Source organism: Erithacus rubecula (assembly GCF_903797595.1).
Source record: "Erithacus rubecula genome assembly, chromosome: 2".
In the NCBI taxonomy this organism is placed as follows: domain Eukaryota; kingdom Metazoa; phylum Chordata; class Aves; order Passeriformes; family Muscicapidae; genus Erithacus; species Erithacus rubecula.
In genome coordinates this window covers 84115260-84132332 of record NC_136685.1, presented here as the reverse complement: position 1 = coordinate 84132332, position 17073 = coordinate 84115260, and the positions used below count along the sequence as shown (strand labels likewise).

The 17073-nt window shown below is 36.7% G+C and overlaps 1 protein-coding gene across 2 annotated transcripts in view; it reads right to left on the bottom strand.

Moving 5' to 3' along the window:
- The window catches only part of SRBD1 (S1 RNA binding domain 1), a 121574-nt gene that overhangs the window by 10444 nt on the left and 94057 nt on the right, over nt 1-17073 (bottom strand). For both annotated transcript variants that reach the window (XM_079298246.1, XM_079298247.1), the window contains 3 exons: nt 7901-8007; nt 5187-5363; nt 3276-3428 (listed from right to left, as the gene is read on the bottom strand). In XM_079298246.1, coding sequence (XP_079154372.1) covers nt 3276-3428; nt 5187-5363; nt 7901-8007 — 437 coding nt within the window. The remainder of the gene's footprint in view (nt 1-3275; nt 3429-5186; nt 5364-7900; nt 8008-17073) is intronic.

Here is a 17073-nt window from a genome sequence, read left to right as displayed (position 1 = left end):
TTTCATTTAAAAATAAATGTAATTTTCCATGAAAACTTTTAATCCAATAAAACTTTCAGGAACTACTTTCTCATAGCAAGATGTGGTAGGGATTGCATGAGGAACCCTTTATAATTCACTTGTGTAGAGGCCATTCCATACATTTTAATTTTTGTGGTAAGAGGTATGTAATACTGGATTTTTAATCAAATCTGGTCATATTCAAGACAATTCTGCCCTTTGGTAGCACAGATCCACCTGTGAACTTGACACACTCCCTGACAAAGTTCAGTGTAAGCACAGAAAAAGAAGAAATATTCTGAGAGCAGTAGAACCACAGAACTCATTAATATGTATTATTTTTAAAACTTTATTATTAAATATCAATTCTAACCTACATCTAACTTCTTCAATTTTTCTCATGAGTTTTATTTTAAGTTATAAGAATTATCAATTAGATTTTAACCTAGTTTAATTCTAGCATTGTAGAAAGACTTAGATATGGGCTAACTTCCATGAGACATCTCCAACCAACACCATGAACATGATTTGATCTTCAGGTTCTCAAAAGCTTTCTCATGAATGTAGAAAACAAAAGGGAATTACAAGCCCAGTTGCATCCACTGCCTGTCAGCAAAACTCGCCAACAGCCCCGATAAGCTTTGGACTGAATTGTCCATACAGTTGGAATTCCTAGCAAATTTTTTTCTTAATTCATAGTCAGGCACGAAAAAAGGTTTGGAAAGCTATTTTCATAAGTTCTGAGAAACTTAGCAGCTCACATGCTTTTTTTGAAAAGACATTTTAAATATATAATCATTGCTAAATTATAGCATTAGTTGCTTGAGGGGAGAATGTCTGGTTTATATTTAGCCCTCTGTCATCAGTGTCAATTTTTAATACTACACATCTTGGCTTTTGTCAGTTCACTGCAGAGCTGTATTTTCTTTTCTCATAAACAGCTATTTGCCATGAAAAAGCAAAGATATTTGCCCACTTGCCCACACCATATTGTGATATCAAGTTGCTGCACAGTCGTACAATCTACACCATGAAAATCATCACTTTCATAATTAACATGCTTTCAAGGAAACAAAAGAAAAATAAAATACTGTTATTCATAAAGTACATCCACAGGAAGCACTTGGAGACTTTTTTACTCTCATTTACTATATGTGGAGGAAATATAAATGTAAAAAGTAAGACAACAGAGAAAACCAAAAGGATGCAGAAAAGACTAGTACAGTTAGTTACAGAGAGAGATGTTATGCTTATTAGTTTTGGTGTTTCATTAGCAGATATTGTATTTTTTGTTTTATATTTGCTTTGCAATCAACTTACACTCTTTTGCATTAAACAAACAAACAAAAAACCCCACACAAAATCCTGTATGGTACAATATCTATGACATGCACTCAGGCCTAAATACTTCACCTGAAAATTCTAAGATGGCAAAGTATTTGGTGAGAAACAGAATATAAAATGGCACTTCTGGAAATCTGCTGTAAAATATTTGCATTATCCAAAGACAGATGATGAGACAGTCTAACACTAGTCTTCAGCCATATAACACTACTGCATGGGCTTAGAAGCAATCAAAATCTGAGTCTGGAGGTGTGCACATTTTAAGACTCAGCAAAGCACCTTCCAAGCAGTGCTGGCTGTGCAATGGGTGCCAGATCCCCTCACTGAAACATGTATAAGCCTGCAGCTCAAACCAGTGTCTTGGTTGAGATGTAAAATCGTGCTCATTATTTTTTTTTTTTTATTCTATCTTTTGTTAAATAGTGCTAGTGGTGGGGTCCCAGTCAAATTTTAAATCACAATTATCTGTGATACCTACTAAAATTATACAATTTCAGCTGTATGTGAATATCTGTTCTACCCTATACAATAATAATCCCACTCACCACTTCAGATATAAAAGTCACCAGTGCTGCTTTTGAAACAAAGTCACAATTCCTTATTTTCTGACCTACCTTTGAGCAAATATTGCATGTAGGGAAATTACCTAGTATTGCACCACTAACTTATACTTCTCTGCTCTCTAAAGCAATCTATTCCACATTAGGCCTTAAGCAAGACTGGTAGCACTGTGACCACTTTACAAATGACATTATTAGTGTACCAGGGCTGGAATGCTAAAAACTAAAATCTGTGTACTTGAAATTTAAATTGACTGGAATTCAATATTGATAATCAAAATTATTTTTGAATAACCAGTTCATTTTTGTTTTTGACATTGACTCACAGTGAATAATTACCAGTTAGGATGACCAAGCTGCTCAACCCATAAACCACCTACCAAATGTAAGACCATTAAGATCAGGACCTTGACTGATGTTTTTTTCCCCACAGCAACACAGAGGCAACAAATTTTGGCAACAAATGTTGATGTGTAAGAAAAAAAGGGAAATGATCATGGAAAAGGAAAACCCAAAGTTATCTACACAGTGCACAACTGCTATAGACTACCAGGAAATTGCACAGTGAGTCGTAGAATCAGGTACAAACTGTGGCAAGGACAGGATGGAAACAAAAGTGCACTGCATGCCTAGCAGAAGGAAAGCATGGAGACCTATGGATAGGAAGAGAGAACAGAGTACACATTGAAGGGAAGGTGTCCTGTATGACTTTGTTAGGTAAGAAAGTCAAGCTTTGTGAACTCAGAAATTCTGCATCTCTTTGAGGTTTAAAGATGGTTTTGTTTATAATACAGGAAGGACTAGTTTGTTTGTCCAGGCATCATATTCTTAACAGAGATCATAAGAATCTTAAAGCAACTGGCTACTGGTGAAATTAGCTCCAGTACTTTTTAAGAAAAGAACTTGTGCAGTAAAAAGCAGTTGAAAAATAAATATGTGCCAGTTTATGGTAGGAGATAATATTTTCTGAAGAGGAAAAGGAGAGTCCAATTTCAACCAGGGCTGCTGATAGAAAAGATCACAGCTTATACTAGTACTTCAGAGGCACACATGGATTCTTAAATACTTTTTTCTGACATACACAGAAACCATTCTCTTCTTTTAGCCATTTAGTAAAACAATTATTCATGTATTTGGAAACATATATACGTCTAAATTAGATCTTGCAATATCAAAATTTAATTTTAAAGGCCCATAGTAATGACATGCTCACATATATCCCAAACATACCTTCTTGAAGAAAGGGGTGAAAGCTTCAACAGAAGAAATATAAATATTCCTGTCTCAAAAAGCTGAGCAGGCTGTTGTCAGAAAAACCAGAACTTTTAAAAATTGATGGTGTCAGTGTTTCAAAGTTTTCCCATCACTTACCTCATAGCAATGTTGTAAGACTCTGGATGAATACAAGTTTGGTCCAAAGGATTGGGCTGCTGTGAGGCACATGATGTTACTTTACTCTTCTTTTTACCCAGTGTACCTGCTTTAGTCAAAAATGCACCACTTCCAAGTTCATTTTTCTTATTACTGCCAGAAATCAAAAATGGACATGTCATTCTCAGCATTCACACACAAAACAAAAACATTTTTTGCCCTGGAGTTTCCCTCAAACAAAAGAATTTATGAGGACACATTAAAGGCATCAAATGGCTACTACTGCAAATGCTTCTTTCATACCTCTTTGTTTGTTTTTTCATAAATCACAAGTGGCTCCTGCATTTGGAGGACAAAAGAGAACACATTGAAGGACCTGAAACTACCACTGGCATTTTGGGCTCCACTCATCAACTCTTGGCAGAAATGCAAAACACATTTTCCTCTTTCCATATCGATTTTTAAAATAACCGCTATTTGTTAAATTTCAAGTAAAAAGCACAAAAATTTTTTCATACAGCAACCTAAAGTCATGAAAATAATTAGAAAGGATAAAAATGAGATCTCAAAGTTCATTTCAAAAGCCTCTGGTTATGTCACCTGGACCCACAAGAAGTGCTGTAGAGGCAGCAGTGTTAGAGCTTTACCTTGGCCTCAAAATTAATTTCTCAGGTTATACAGTGTTCCCAAGTTTTATGGAATCAGAATCATGTTCCAGGAAGGTTAAAAACCCCAAAAACAATGTTCCCATTTCATCAGTGAACATTTGGGGAGGAAAAAAAAGCCATTAGCCTTTTTTTCATGGGTTGTGTTGCAGCATAAACTAGTGAAACTAGAACAGATCTGTACAAGGTAAGACCTATCAATCATAGAGAGCTTTGGAAGGAATTTCTTTGGTCTTCTGGTGCTTACAGCGAGCACCATTTGGCCTGCAGCCTATGCCTCTCTGCCAGATGGGCAACCAATCTGTACACCTTCCACCTGGGCAGAAAGCCAGTCCCTATGTGCCCACGTCCTGCCTGGAAGTTACGTGTGTGCTGCTCGGCCAGCAGCCACTGGGAAAACAGTATTGCTTCTGAGCACTGCTCTGGCTGAAAAACAGCATGTGCTTCCCAGGAAAATAATTTTTGAGAAGGCCAGTGGCAAACGTGTGGGGATGGTGCTACTGCCATGCCCTTTCTGAGTTCTTTATTTTGGAAAGAGAAATGAGAACAGACAGGAGAAGAGACATGGTGCTAGAAAGGGCATTTTCAGCTGTAGAAAGGTCAAGAGGAGCACTACGAATGGCTGAAAGAGTAGAAGACTCGGTACAGAATCAGGGAATGAGATGACAGGGAAGAGGATGACGCACTGTTGACAAACTGGACTTGGGAAAAGGCCTCACATATTTCAGACAGAAGACAGTCACACCACATTTGCTAGGCACAGGAGTATAATATTGACACATTTTGATCTAGGCAGCTGCTCAACTTCCTCTCTTCAGGTAATGAAATTGAAACTCCAAAAATCTGTACTAGTTTACTACCATTAATTTCTGCAGAACAATCTTTACCATATAAAATTAATTAATTTACAGACCTCTCTATTATGCCTGAAAAACAAGACTAAAGGTTTAAAATCTCAGATCATAACACTGCTGCATGACAATTTTTTTTTACCAATTCAGTGGCAAAAATTTAAATTAAAATTACATCTTTATTAAAACCCTGACTTCGAGGACTAGGCTAACAAGCCATGACTATTCAGAGGAAGAACTATCTTCAATCATGGACTTTAACTAGTTAATTTGCTGTCTTTCAGAGCTCAGTGGTCTAAGATTCCTGGAGTCTCAAGCATGAATACAAAGCAGAAAAATGGAAAATGTCATTCTATTTCAGATAATTTAGTCATAACAGTTAAAATCTCTTTTACCTGCAAAAAGTCTTTATATATTCTTGATTGAATCTGATGAAGCCAGCACATTGTTGGAAGGTTTTAGGACCCAAACCTTTAACTTCTTTGAGCTGTTCTCGGTTTATAAATGGTCCGTTCTTCTCTCGCCATTCAATTATATTTTTAGCTCTGTTAGTATTCAGTCCTGCAATGTGTCTGAGAAAATTTACAAAATACTTTTATTACCACTGAACAGTCATTACTGCAAGTGCTACCCATCACAAGGATACACATTCCTATAGAAAATGTGGTTTACAAAACTTTAAGAAATTAGCAAATAGACTCCCAGACCAAAGGCATTGTCTGAAAAAGGATCCCTTCTTCTCTTAGCTCTGTGGAAGGAACCCACTCAAGTCAAGAAAGCTTAGAGCAGCAATCCACTTCTGTACATGCCTAACTAGTAAGCCAGGGACATGTAATTTATGATCTGTTGGCTATTTCCGTAATGCCAGTTCAATTTGTCATGTCTTATGGCCTGCCCCCAGCTGCCCTCTTCAGGAAACAGTGTGGGAGGAGGGTTCAGAACAGATAAATTGTTCCTGTAAGAACAGCCTCCTCTCAGCTCTTCCAATGGCACTGAAACACCTTGTCCCAACATGAAGGGCTCACGTCTGCTACCCAGAAGGAGAGTGGCTGGGAGCAGCTTGCCTTCCTCAAACAATTTATCTGATCCACAAAGCTTGTTTCCTTTCTCTGAGCTCTTCTTGAAATAGAAAGCAGCTGGAAACAGGCTACATGACTTGTTTTGAGGGTTACTTGGACCAGGCCAAGAACTTACCTGTGAAGTGCAACAGCATTTGCCAAGTTCCTTCAGGAAGCAGTGCATTTGCTGCACATTTTCTGTATGTACATGGGAGTAAAACTTTCTGTGTGTGGAGTATGTTAATCATAAAAAAAGAGAAAAGAGCTCGCATGATGAGTTACTCATGGGACTAGTGAAGGAAATGTCACCAACTAGGCTCTATATATGATGCCATTGCTTTAAGTCAGCAGCAGTGGTGACTGACTTATTTGTGGAATGGCATGAACTGATTCCAGAAAAACACCACCAGCAAACCCACCAAGAGTCATAAAATCTCAGGGAAAAAATAATAAAAAAAATTTGCTCCATTATTCTCATTCTCAAGGAAAAGTTAAAAAAATAGTCCAAAGTTGGTGAAAGCTCAGAATGAAATTAGGGGGACACACCTTTAACCAGAGATGGAATATTAATCATTAGGAATGGAATTTTCCTCAAAAATTTCTGAGAAACATTGAAAAATCCAGCTTATTTACACTGACAAAGGAACATTACAGAGTTGACAGAGTTTTCCACTGATGATGTCAAGTCTTTCAAGCACAATAGTCAGAAGTAATACAAATATTGTAGCACTGTCATCCCCTCCCTGTGTACTATGTGTCAAGAAGTGTATTTTATGCATCAGAAACAGAAAGCTCTGCTCAGGCTGCAATATAGCTAGGGTGACAATCTCATATATTGGATGTCTGAAGGAAACAAGACTCCATCTACATGGAACAGCACACTTGAACAATTGTAAGCCAGGTTAATTAGGCCACACAAAATAGACAATGTGGTTACCACCTGTAGCCCTGTCTGGACAGGGTTATCCCAGATTCAGTTTTGTGGAGGCACAGTAGCATCTCAGGCTGATGCTTCCTGCTGAAGTGGACAATATAGCTGCTCCTTCCAACTCAGCTTATTCTATGATTCTATTCTGTAGAGTCCATGAATGAAAGCTTAATTTGTCATTTAGGTACCTTGCTTTCCACTTGCTTTTTTCCTAAAAGCTGATCTAAATCAGACAGAAGAAATCAGATGTCGGCTACGGGTTGCATACACTGAGAAAAAACACGAAAGTGGAAAACCAAAAAGAATGGAAAGAGAGCCTCTTCCAAAATATGGAAAGATGGTTGTAAGAAAGATGGCTGTAAGGGGGTAAAAAATTACAACAGAGCTAGCAAGAATGCGTTTTTCCTAACTTGAATACCAAATATAATTTTCATTACTGATTATGGACAGTAACATTATGGAAGAATATGGACAGGAGATTATGGACATTCTTTTCCTTCCCCTCCTACTATGGAGGATGACAGCAGCACTTCTACTCTTCTGAGACTTCGCCACCAAAACAACACTGAATTCTACATAGTCAAGAGAGAATGAGCTTTTAGTTTCTAACCATGACAAGTCCTTCAAAAATAAAGGTTCTTCAAGTAAACATGGCATAACTACTTAACAAAAAACAAATGGTAAAAAAGGGGATAAACTTTTGAAGTTTTCCCTTAAATCTTTCCCATTCTCCTTTCCTCACCCAAGTTTTACAACCTGTTCCACTTAGAAGTACCTATAAAAATACCTTCTAAGAGACAAAGCACATTTGAAAATACGTTTTTCCATGTAAAACTACATATTACTTATACCACATTTTTCTAAAATTGCAGCGTTGGCTCAAAATTTTTAAGTATCTGTTTTTCTCTGAAGAATAGTTTTACCCTGGAGAATCACATATATCCTTAAAACCCAACTCTTAATGATTTGGTGAAATACTGTCTTACTGTGTCATTTTTATGTAATTGGAAGTTTAACACAAGAAGCATTTGCTCCAGCTGAGCTTGAGTCAGATGGCAGACTAAACAGAGACTCTGTGATCCACAGCCATGTAATTACTGGAATAGGAAAATGTTTCACTCACCTTAATAGTATTTCTGAGCAGATGTTAATATCAACTCCTACAAAGCTGACACACTCTTCAACCACGCTGTCCAGAGTTGCTTTGAGCAAAGTCTGTGATACATCATGCTGAAAAACAAAAATGGAGATATCTGGTTACTGAAGTATACATAAACAGGAACTGCATATAGCACTAACATCAATAAAATAGCTGCTGGAACTTAGCAATATCTTATGTGAGGATACCAGTTAAAAGCATGAATTTAAGAATATATTTTTTTAAATGTCCCCAATATCTCTTTGAAATATTTGTCATGACACAAATCTCTAGAATAAGGACACACTTCATTTCCCAGTATTGTTTTTTAATAACTATTTCCTTGCATCTTGTAAAAACACAGCTTTATTAAAAACGTGATTACTCAAAAAGAGTAATGCTTCTGGTCATCCACCACGTCTTGTCTTTAATCAGAAATTTATTTACCTAGAAAATCAGTTTATTAAAAATAGAGAAGAGAACAAATGCTGTACTTTTGCATCAATACACACAGATATTTGCAAAATAGTGCCATTTATGAGCATCACACTACAGTACTGTTATTATTTGCTAAAAGAAAAAGCCACATACTGTATGAAGGTGGGCAATACATAAGGTACTTATCAACCCCATGGCAACAAAATGTTTCAAATTTTGAACAGATATTTCTGGGAAGATTGGCAGGCCCTTGACCAAAGCACCACAAATGGAAATGTTCACAGTGTTTCCCCCTTTTCCCCCTAAAAGAAAAATCAGTCACACTTGTCAAGGTAAAAGTTCTGAAGCTCTAAGATTTCTTTTCCTCCCCACTGTAGGCATACTTCAGTCTGTAACTGCGAGTTCCCCACACAAGCCCATCAGTGCTTAGAAGTCTGACCTGGAGGGAGAAGCCTCTCTAAATGCAGGAGCTAATTCAATCACTATGTTGGCTTAGCTTCAGGGCTCTTCTGCATCACTCATGTAAATCTGGGTTGATCTGTTGTGGTTTCATGATGCATTCATTTAGGACATCAAGCTGGATCCAAGCCAAGGCACCAAACACTTCATCCATTACTCTGTTTTATGTTCTAAGCCATTCAGATCTTTTAAAGATTTCACAGTTAAATTTAACATGCCAATAGCATCAATCCCAATCTACTAACACTAGTAGTTCATTAAGCAATGTTTAATAACTGAGCCAGTCATAAAACTTCAGGCAATGCATTTTATAACTCCCCATTTCAGGTGATGGTAATAGGACGCATTTTCATGACGTGACATATGATGAAGTTACTTACAAACACAAAGCTCATATTTCGCCAGTATTACTCTTCCTATATTAATTTTGTATGCAAAACACCATGTAGATGCATAAGTACTGGCATTTGCACACATCCTTGGTCTCATAACCACAAAGCTTGCTTGTATACTTGGCAGATCAAACATCAGTTTCTACTTACTAATGTATTGTTACTGATGCCTTACGTTTTAGCTTTCATATTTTCCAGATTCTGCACTGCATTAGTATATAACTCTGAACTTCATATAAAGCATTAGCAAGTTCTCTTCACAGTTTAATTAGACAAAACAATCCTTTTCCAGCCCAAGAACCAAGGACACTGTTGCAGCTGCAGGCTCCAAAAGTATAAACAAGAGCGAATTGAGGAGAACAAACTGGGAGGATGGGACTTCATAACCTGAAGCTGTAATGGCACAATTAACCCCAGTATGCAAATAGACCAAACCTTATAAAAGTGTGAAAACTCGTGACCTGGCATCTATCCTGGCTGTAGGCATGGCTCTTGTACTGCCCAAAGTGCAGCCTTTGAAGGCCTTTAAATAAAAAAAACTTAAGGCATCATTAGTGCAACATAATAGCTTCTTTTTGAATAAAGATACAAACAAAAAACCATACCCTTAAAAGAAGTCTTATGTTTCCTAATGTTTCATTTACAATGTACAACATTGTAGCTTCTCTTAATGAGGAATATATTCCCTCATCCCATCATCAGCCACGCAATATACTAAAGCTAGAGGCCTCCAGCTCACACATACACTCATACAAGGATGCATTTATATAACACAGCACAAGAACCAAAATAAAATGTCCAGCAACAACACCCACACCTTTTCTTTGCCAAATACCAGGCTAGGTTTTTCCCTAAACATTTTATTTGAGGTTCACTGGAAGATAAAGATTCTAATTAAAAAAAAAAAAAAAAAAAAAGTTAATTGTGATGAATGAAGGCATAAAGAGGAAAAAAAAATGCAGAGGACAATTTCATCCTGCTTCTAGGAAGGCTCCTGACTCCAAAGTACTTGCAAGTTGATTATGATAAAGTTTCACAAGTTCGATCAACAAATTCTATTAAACTATAGCACTCCTTGGCCACCTCTAAAAAATAAAATAATCTTATTCTAGACAAATAATCTGAATATAGAGTCTGTGGCAAAGAGAAGTGCAGACTGCTGCTTCCCCAAGTTTCAGATCCATTCCTTAAGATGATGATGATTCTCCACAGTGTCTTACAGCATAGGGAGTAGCAAAGAAAGAAATCCATTAATTTAGCCTAACCTTTTTAAGGATTTCCTTGGAAGAGACTTGATTCAACAGAAGCTTTATTTCCAGCCTGCAGAAAATGAACCTAAATAGCAATTCAGTCTACTATATTCCCCAAAAATCAAGGAAAGGATCTGTCACAATCAAAAGGTAAGCATCCTAAAATATCTCTGCTAAGGGAAGAAATGCCACTGCTCACAGAACCTCATTTTCAAACACACCACTGATATTTGTGCAAAATTCATGAGATACATTTTGAAAAAGACTATAACTCTCTCTTTTTCTCTTGCATTCTAGTTGATTTCTATTTGACAGTCATCATTAAAAAAACAAAAACAAGACATGCACAAGTTGTTCCTTGTTGCTCCAACACGTACGAGTCATGTGACTTGGAATGGACATCACAGCATGTATGTGAAGGCACAGATAAAGTGAACAGGCAGATGTGACAGAACAGGATAAGCATAAAACAATCTCTAAGCTACCAATACGTCAATGAAGTAAGATATGTTGAATGATGTTAAGTTGTAAGAGCCAGGAAAACCTTCCAGAAGGCAAACCTGCCTCCCAAGATGCAGCTACTGATCATCAAAGCTTCCTTTGGCTATAATGAAGACATTTTTACACCCCCTCTCTACACTGAAACAAGGCACAGAGAAATGTTACACATATAGTTTCTAAAAGTAGTTGAAAACATTATCTTAATATCGTTGCCAAGACTTCCTACTGCCCCAAAGGTTACATTTCAGAAAGTTTTAAAGTACAGTGCATTTTCCAATCTTCCAACAATTTCACTGATCTTCTCAAATATCAGAGGTTAGATGATGCTATATACTTCTGTGTGCTATTTATATGCACTGGGGTGCTACCAAATGAGTCAGACACTAGAAGCACACATGTACCCTGCTCCCCACTCCCTACAACAAGTTTGTAAAGACAGAAATGATGAACTGTTGCATTAAGTGCATCAGAATAAAACCTGCACAAGTAAAGCCCAAGTCTAAAATGCCAGGCTGCTTTCAAAGTAAGGTTATGCAGAACTTGATGTTGCACAGCCTCTCACAACCCCCCCACGTACCACTGATCATTCCATCAGCTGATTCCCTGCAAATCCTTCTAAATAAAGCAGTTTCATAATAGCACTGACTCTGAATACACCCCAACAAATGAGGGTGTCTGTTCAGTACAGCCTTTAAGCTCTGAGCCAAGCACACAAAAGGCTCTCACAGCTATGTCTAAGAAGTAGGAGCATATCCTTTGCTGTGATGTGCAAACATCATCTTGAATTTATTTGCCAAATACAAAGTTTTACTTAAATGATATTCAGAAATGGCTGCCATTTAAATATTTACTGTAATAGCAGAACTGAAGCAGAAGACCTAATTTTATATGATGATCTCCAAAAGGATCGATACTTCCAATTTATGGAAACAAAAGCCAGCAGAAGTAAAGAGCTTGACACAAACTGCAGGATGTCCAGTGCAAAACTGCAAACTTTTGTTTATCATCACTCTCCAGAAAACAAAGCCACCTTGCTTCACAGATAGTATTAGCAAGAAGTGTTTGATTTGAGCTTTTTCTGGGGAGGACTATAGAAAAGAAGTATCAGGAGATCCTACACTGAAAAGTATCAGGAACTGTAATCATATTTCAATATGTGTTTTCTAAGGAATTATCAAGTGTGCCAGGGAACAAGATGCAGAAAACTACTTGATTAATTGAAACTGCTGCTGTAAAGAACTGTCAATCAGGAAATGAAATTCAAACATTATACTTCTCTAACATTTTTATAAAGTATATCCCAAATATAACTTACATTCATGAAAATGGAAGAAAATCAAGGACAGATATTTAGATCTCTGGTCACAATTATTGCTCAGATCATTCCATGGCCAACTTGTTAAAATTACCAGAAAAATATACATTTCAAAACAACTATTCTGGAAATCCATACTATTCCATCAATCATGGCACAAAACGTTGACCCCTGAAGAACAGTGTTTAAGAACACCCGTCTGCTATGCACATGATGGTTCTGTTCTGCCATTAAGTCCCAGTATTTCAGCTATCATTCCACATGGTATGCAGCAGAGAACAAGGATTGTTGTTTCACTCAGTTTCAATAGTTACAAACATCCACTGGAAATAATTAACATTACTAAAAAGATATCTGTTCCTTGAGATAATGCTCCCTCAACTGTACGTGAAATCGCTTTTGCAGTTTCAAAAACTTGTTGATGTACACAAAAGGAAAGCAGTATTTCAAATAGTCTCTCAGCTCAGCTATTTCTAGCAGTGCATCAGCACAGACACTGTAAAAATACATCTGTCATCAGCGTGGCAAATCTATCAAGTCAAAGAGTCAGTGCTCACACGAAGCCTGGAGGCTGTACTTAGCCAATGTGCTAATGTCCGTGGATGGTGGATCAGCACACTATGCCTGAACACTAGATTACAGTGTTAGACTAGAATGGCAGCTTTTACATACAAGTAAATTACAATTCCAAGCTCTTTACCTTTTGCAACTCCAAAAAAACCCCACAATACTAAACCTCCACACAACACTAAAATAATACACGTAATTAAAATGCATTTGGTAACGTTTCCCTGGTTCCCTATAAAATCATAATTTCACAAAAGATGATATGATTGCATATGTATCTGAAACACAAATTCCAACAGCTTAAAATTCTACTGCAACACACAGCAATTCTGAAATAATTATTTTCCATTTACAAACATTAGTAGACATCAACACAATCAGCCTGTGCATCATTATTACTTTAAAATGCCCAAGAGCCAAGCAAGGCACCTTCCAACACAGTCAAGCAGGAATTATTTGTACCCTGCAGAGCCTACAAATGTAGTGCAGACATGACCTAATGGTGCTGGTTAGAAAGCAGTGGGGAGGGGATGAGTTCTCAAGTCTGGGCAGCAACCTGCAGGTTCTTGACCCAGGCTCGGCATTACAGCACTATAACAAGATCAATATTCATTCTAAATAAGACTGAGCTGTGTGCCAGACAATCTATTTTGGGTTTTGATCAAGTTATACTTCACTTGTCCTCTGAATCCAAAAGTCAGCCTTCAATGAAGCAAATGCAACTTAACCTTTTTTTTTCTGACCAACTGAGTCCTGAAAGACTTCTAACACTTCATAAAACATTATTTTGTTGGTACCTACTATTAACTTCTGTATCCATGAATTTTAATATTGGCACGTGCAACCAGACAGCATGCCTCTTGAAAATGCTATTTTTTCTTTAAAGAGTGGCATAACTCTCATAACTCCCATAACTCTCAGAGTGCAAACTCAATGATTTTTACTGAAAGAGAAATTAGGTGGGACAACACATCCCAAGCAAAGTTCAAAACTATATTATTTTACAGAGATTCAATCCATGGCAGTGTGTTTCCAAATTTAAAAAATGGAAAAACATTACTAGTGCTGTAACCTATATACAATCAACTTCATTTCAAATTTTTGTGAAACCACAAAAGTAAAATGCATTCATAACAAACCCTTAAATACAGCAGGACTAAAGTAACAGAAATAGTCTAAGGAGAAGCACCTTTTCACATCTAGAATTAGAAAAAATATTAAAAATACACCTTACATGTGAGGTGGAAAAGTGGGAAAGTTCAGGATTGGGGTTTTCATCTCTAACATCCTCTGGAAAATCCCTTCTAGTTAGAGTCTAAGAAAACAAGCTTACCCTCTGATGTTTGATAAAAGGATTTAACTTCTTTTGAATTTCTTTTGAAGATTATTTGTGGTTTCTCCAAATGTTATATTGTTATAGGATATATGTTATCCTATGTACTTAACTCTGATTTATCTCTTGTTTCAAAAATCTAAATTCTGTTTATTTTAACAGTGTATTACTATTACTGAAATATCCCAGGAGAAAGAAATGGATTTAGATTTTCAAAGAAAATGATAAAAACAAAACCAAAGTCTTTAAGCTCTAACATTTAAAAAAAGTAAGAAAACAAAAATCCACCAGTTTATCATGTAAATGCTTTGAGTCACTTGCAAATTGCTGGAATCCATCTTATATTTACTTGTACTCGTGTCCCAAGAGAAGCAGTAACACTGCCAAGCCTATTACACAAATTTGGTCCCATCACTGACATGTCTTTATTTCTAAAGTTAGCTTCTTCTGTGACATGAGCAAGTTAGCAGAAAATTATGTATACCCAGAAAACATCTTCCTCTTTCCAGAGAAAGTACAAGTTTTCTCCAATGCATATTATTATGTGACTAAGGAGCAGCAATACAAATTTTAATTATAATCAACTACATAACTCCTGGAGAATTCAGAGAGACACTTTTGCCAATAATTGCAAAGATAAAAATCCAAATTACTATAGGTGGAAAGCCTTGCATTTCATTCTCAATCCAAACATGTATTCTGGGGCTCTTAAAGCTCTACAAATACGGGGGATATCTTGCAACACTGCAGAAAAATAAAGCAAGGACCATCAGGAGTGGAACTTCATAGACCACATGGCTGAAAGGCAACACGTTCAGTTGAAGATTTTCCTGAAGATTGCTGAAGAATAAGAGAAGGAAACAAAAGAAAGAGATTGCACTAACAGAGGGAGAAGATAGAAATGACAAAGCCCAGGTGAGTGTGGTCATCTGTGGGGGTTTTGTTTAGTCTGAAGTCAGTGACCATGCATCACCCTCCAGCAGAAGGGTGAGGAACAGCAGCTCCTGGGTAGAGCACTCCCACCAGCCTTACTCAGAGCAAAGGGAGTCCCCAGAGGATGTGAGAAGCTTGGCAAGAAGCTACATAAATACACATGCTTCTTTCAGCTCTACTGAAGACATGTAGGGGTTCCTCTCCTCCATTTCTAATGAAGAATGTGGTACTTGAAATATTACTAAAAACAACAACAAAAACCAAATTCATTTAAGGGTACTGTCTATAAAAGAAAGATGAGTATAGCTGATGCATATTTTATTGTACCCTAGATGCCTCCTATAAGAAATTTCTTGTTCTCACTGGCTTTCTCAAATTTAGTATACACACTTAGCAACTGCTACATCAGGTTACTCATATCAGCAATGCACTGAGAATATATTTAATACAATGACACATTCGTTCCCTCATTAGGAAAAACTGCAGAGGCCAAAATATGACATTTAGTAGTTTTTTAGTCCCACACACCACAGAATTAATTATTATATAGAAACGGTCAATATACAACTAAGAAGAAGAAAAGAAGTTTTTATTTAAGGTGACACCATATCTTGAAAATGCTTGCTGAAAAAAGCTTTAAGGTAATTCAACTTTGCTCAACCCCCCACCCCAGTCCTCATCATCTTTTAAGTAGATCAGCTCAAACTGAATATGCTTAAAGAAGTCTTGCAAATCCTGCAGCTATCTCCCTCTGTTCTATTTGGCTCTTCCTTTACTTTGATGAGACACTCCTTTACCCTTGAATCCCAAGCTCTCCCATAGCCTAGCTAAAAGCAAAAATGAGCTAGGAATAAAACAGAATGCAAGACACTGCCCTGCAGAAGACAGACAAATAAATATAGAAATAAAGCAAGCTTATTTTCTCTGCTTACTAAAAAGCAGAGAAAATAAGTGTGATTGACATATGGCAGCTCAAAAAAGTCACTCAGAGTAGTGTTTACTGAATGACCCGTGGAAGACTGAAAGCTGACAGAAAACCAGGAAACATGTGGAAAAACAGAAGGTAACTCTGTTAGCAGTAGTTATGGATCTGACAGGCAGAGTACATAAGAATCCATTGTGTCATTCACATCTTTGATAAATGAAAGCAATTTCAGCACCACTCACATATAACAGCAAAGTATATTTAGAGAAGAAGAATAAGTAAGCAATTGGCAAAAAATCCACTATGATATAGTAAGCTTATGACTTTTCAGAAATGTGTTCTGCCCTAAGCTTAGCAAAATTTGCATTAAAAAATGCATTTAGCACTATTCCTATTATATATATGTAGCATTAACAAAGTGTTTGCACATAGGAGGCTGAAAAGTTGACAAGTCTCAATAACAAATTAGCTGAGCTAATGTGTTAGCTAACGTTGCACTAAAATGTTCTCAATGCCAATTTTTACAAGTGAACATGAATACAAACATTTCTGTCATTCTCAAAACCAAGCACAATTTCAGAACAACCATCACCATTGACAGTATATGATTGTTACTGCTAATGGAATTAGCATAATATAAAAAGTGAGAAATCAAAATGTGACAGTAGAATGGCATAAAGTAAAACACTACATGCACTACCCTATACATAAAAACAGCAATTGAGTACTCTTGCAATAGACACATTTTTATTCAAATAAATAAGACCTCAGCAGGTAGAAGGAAAAAAGCACAAATAAAAGAACACTTATTTTACCAGTATCCCTAACTAAAACTGTCACTTGTGCCCTTATAACAGAGTCCTTACATATATTCAAGATCTGGAAATTCTTCCAGCAGGCTTCTTTAAAAAAAATACAGTATTTCCAAATGTCTAAAATAATGCACAATTTTGTACTGCAACACATGTTTAGAAAAAATACTTAGAACAAAGATTTCTTAGGTATACTCTAATGTAAAGTCTGTAAATAATAACCGGATTACTAT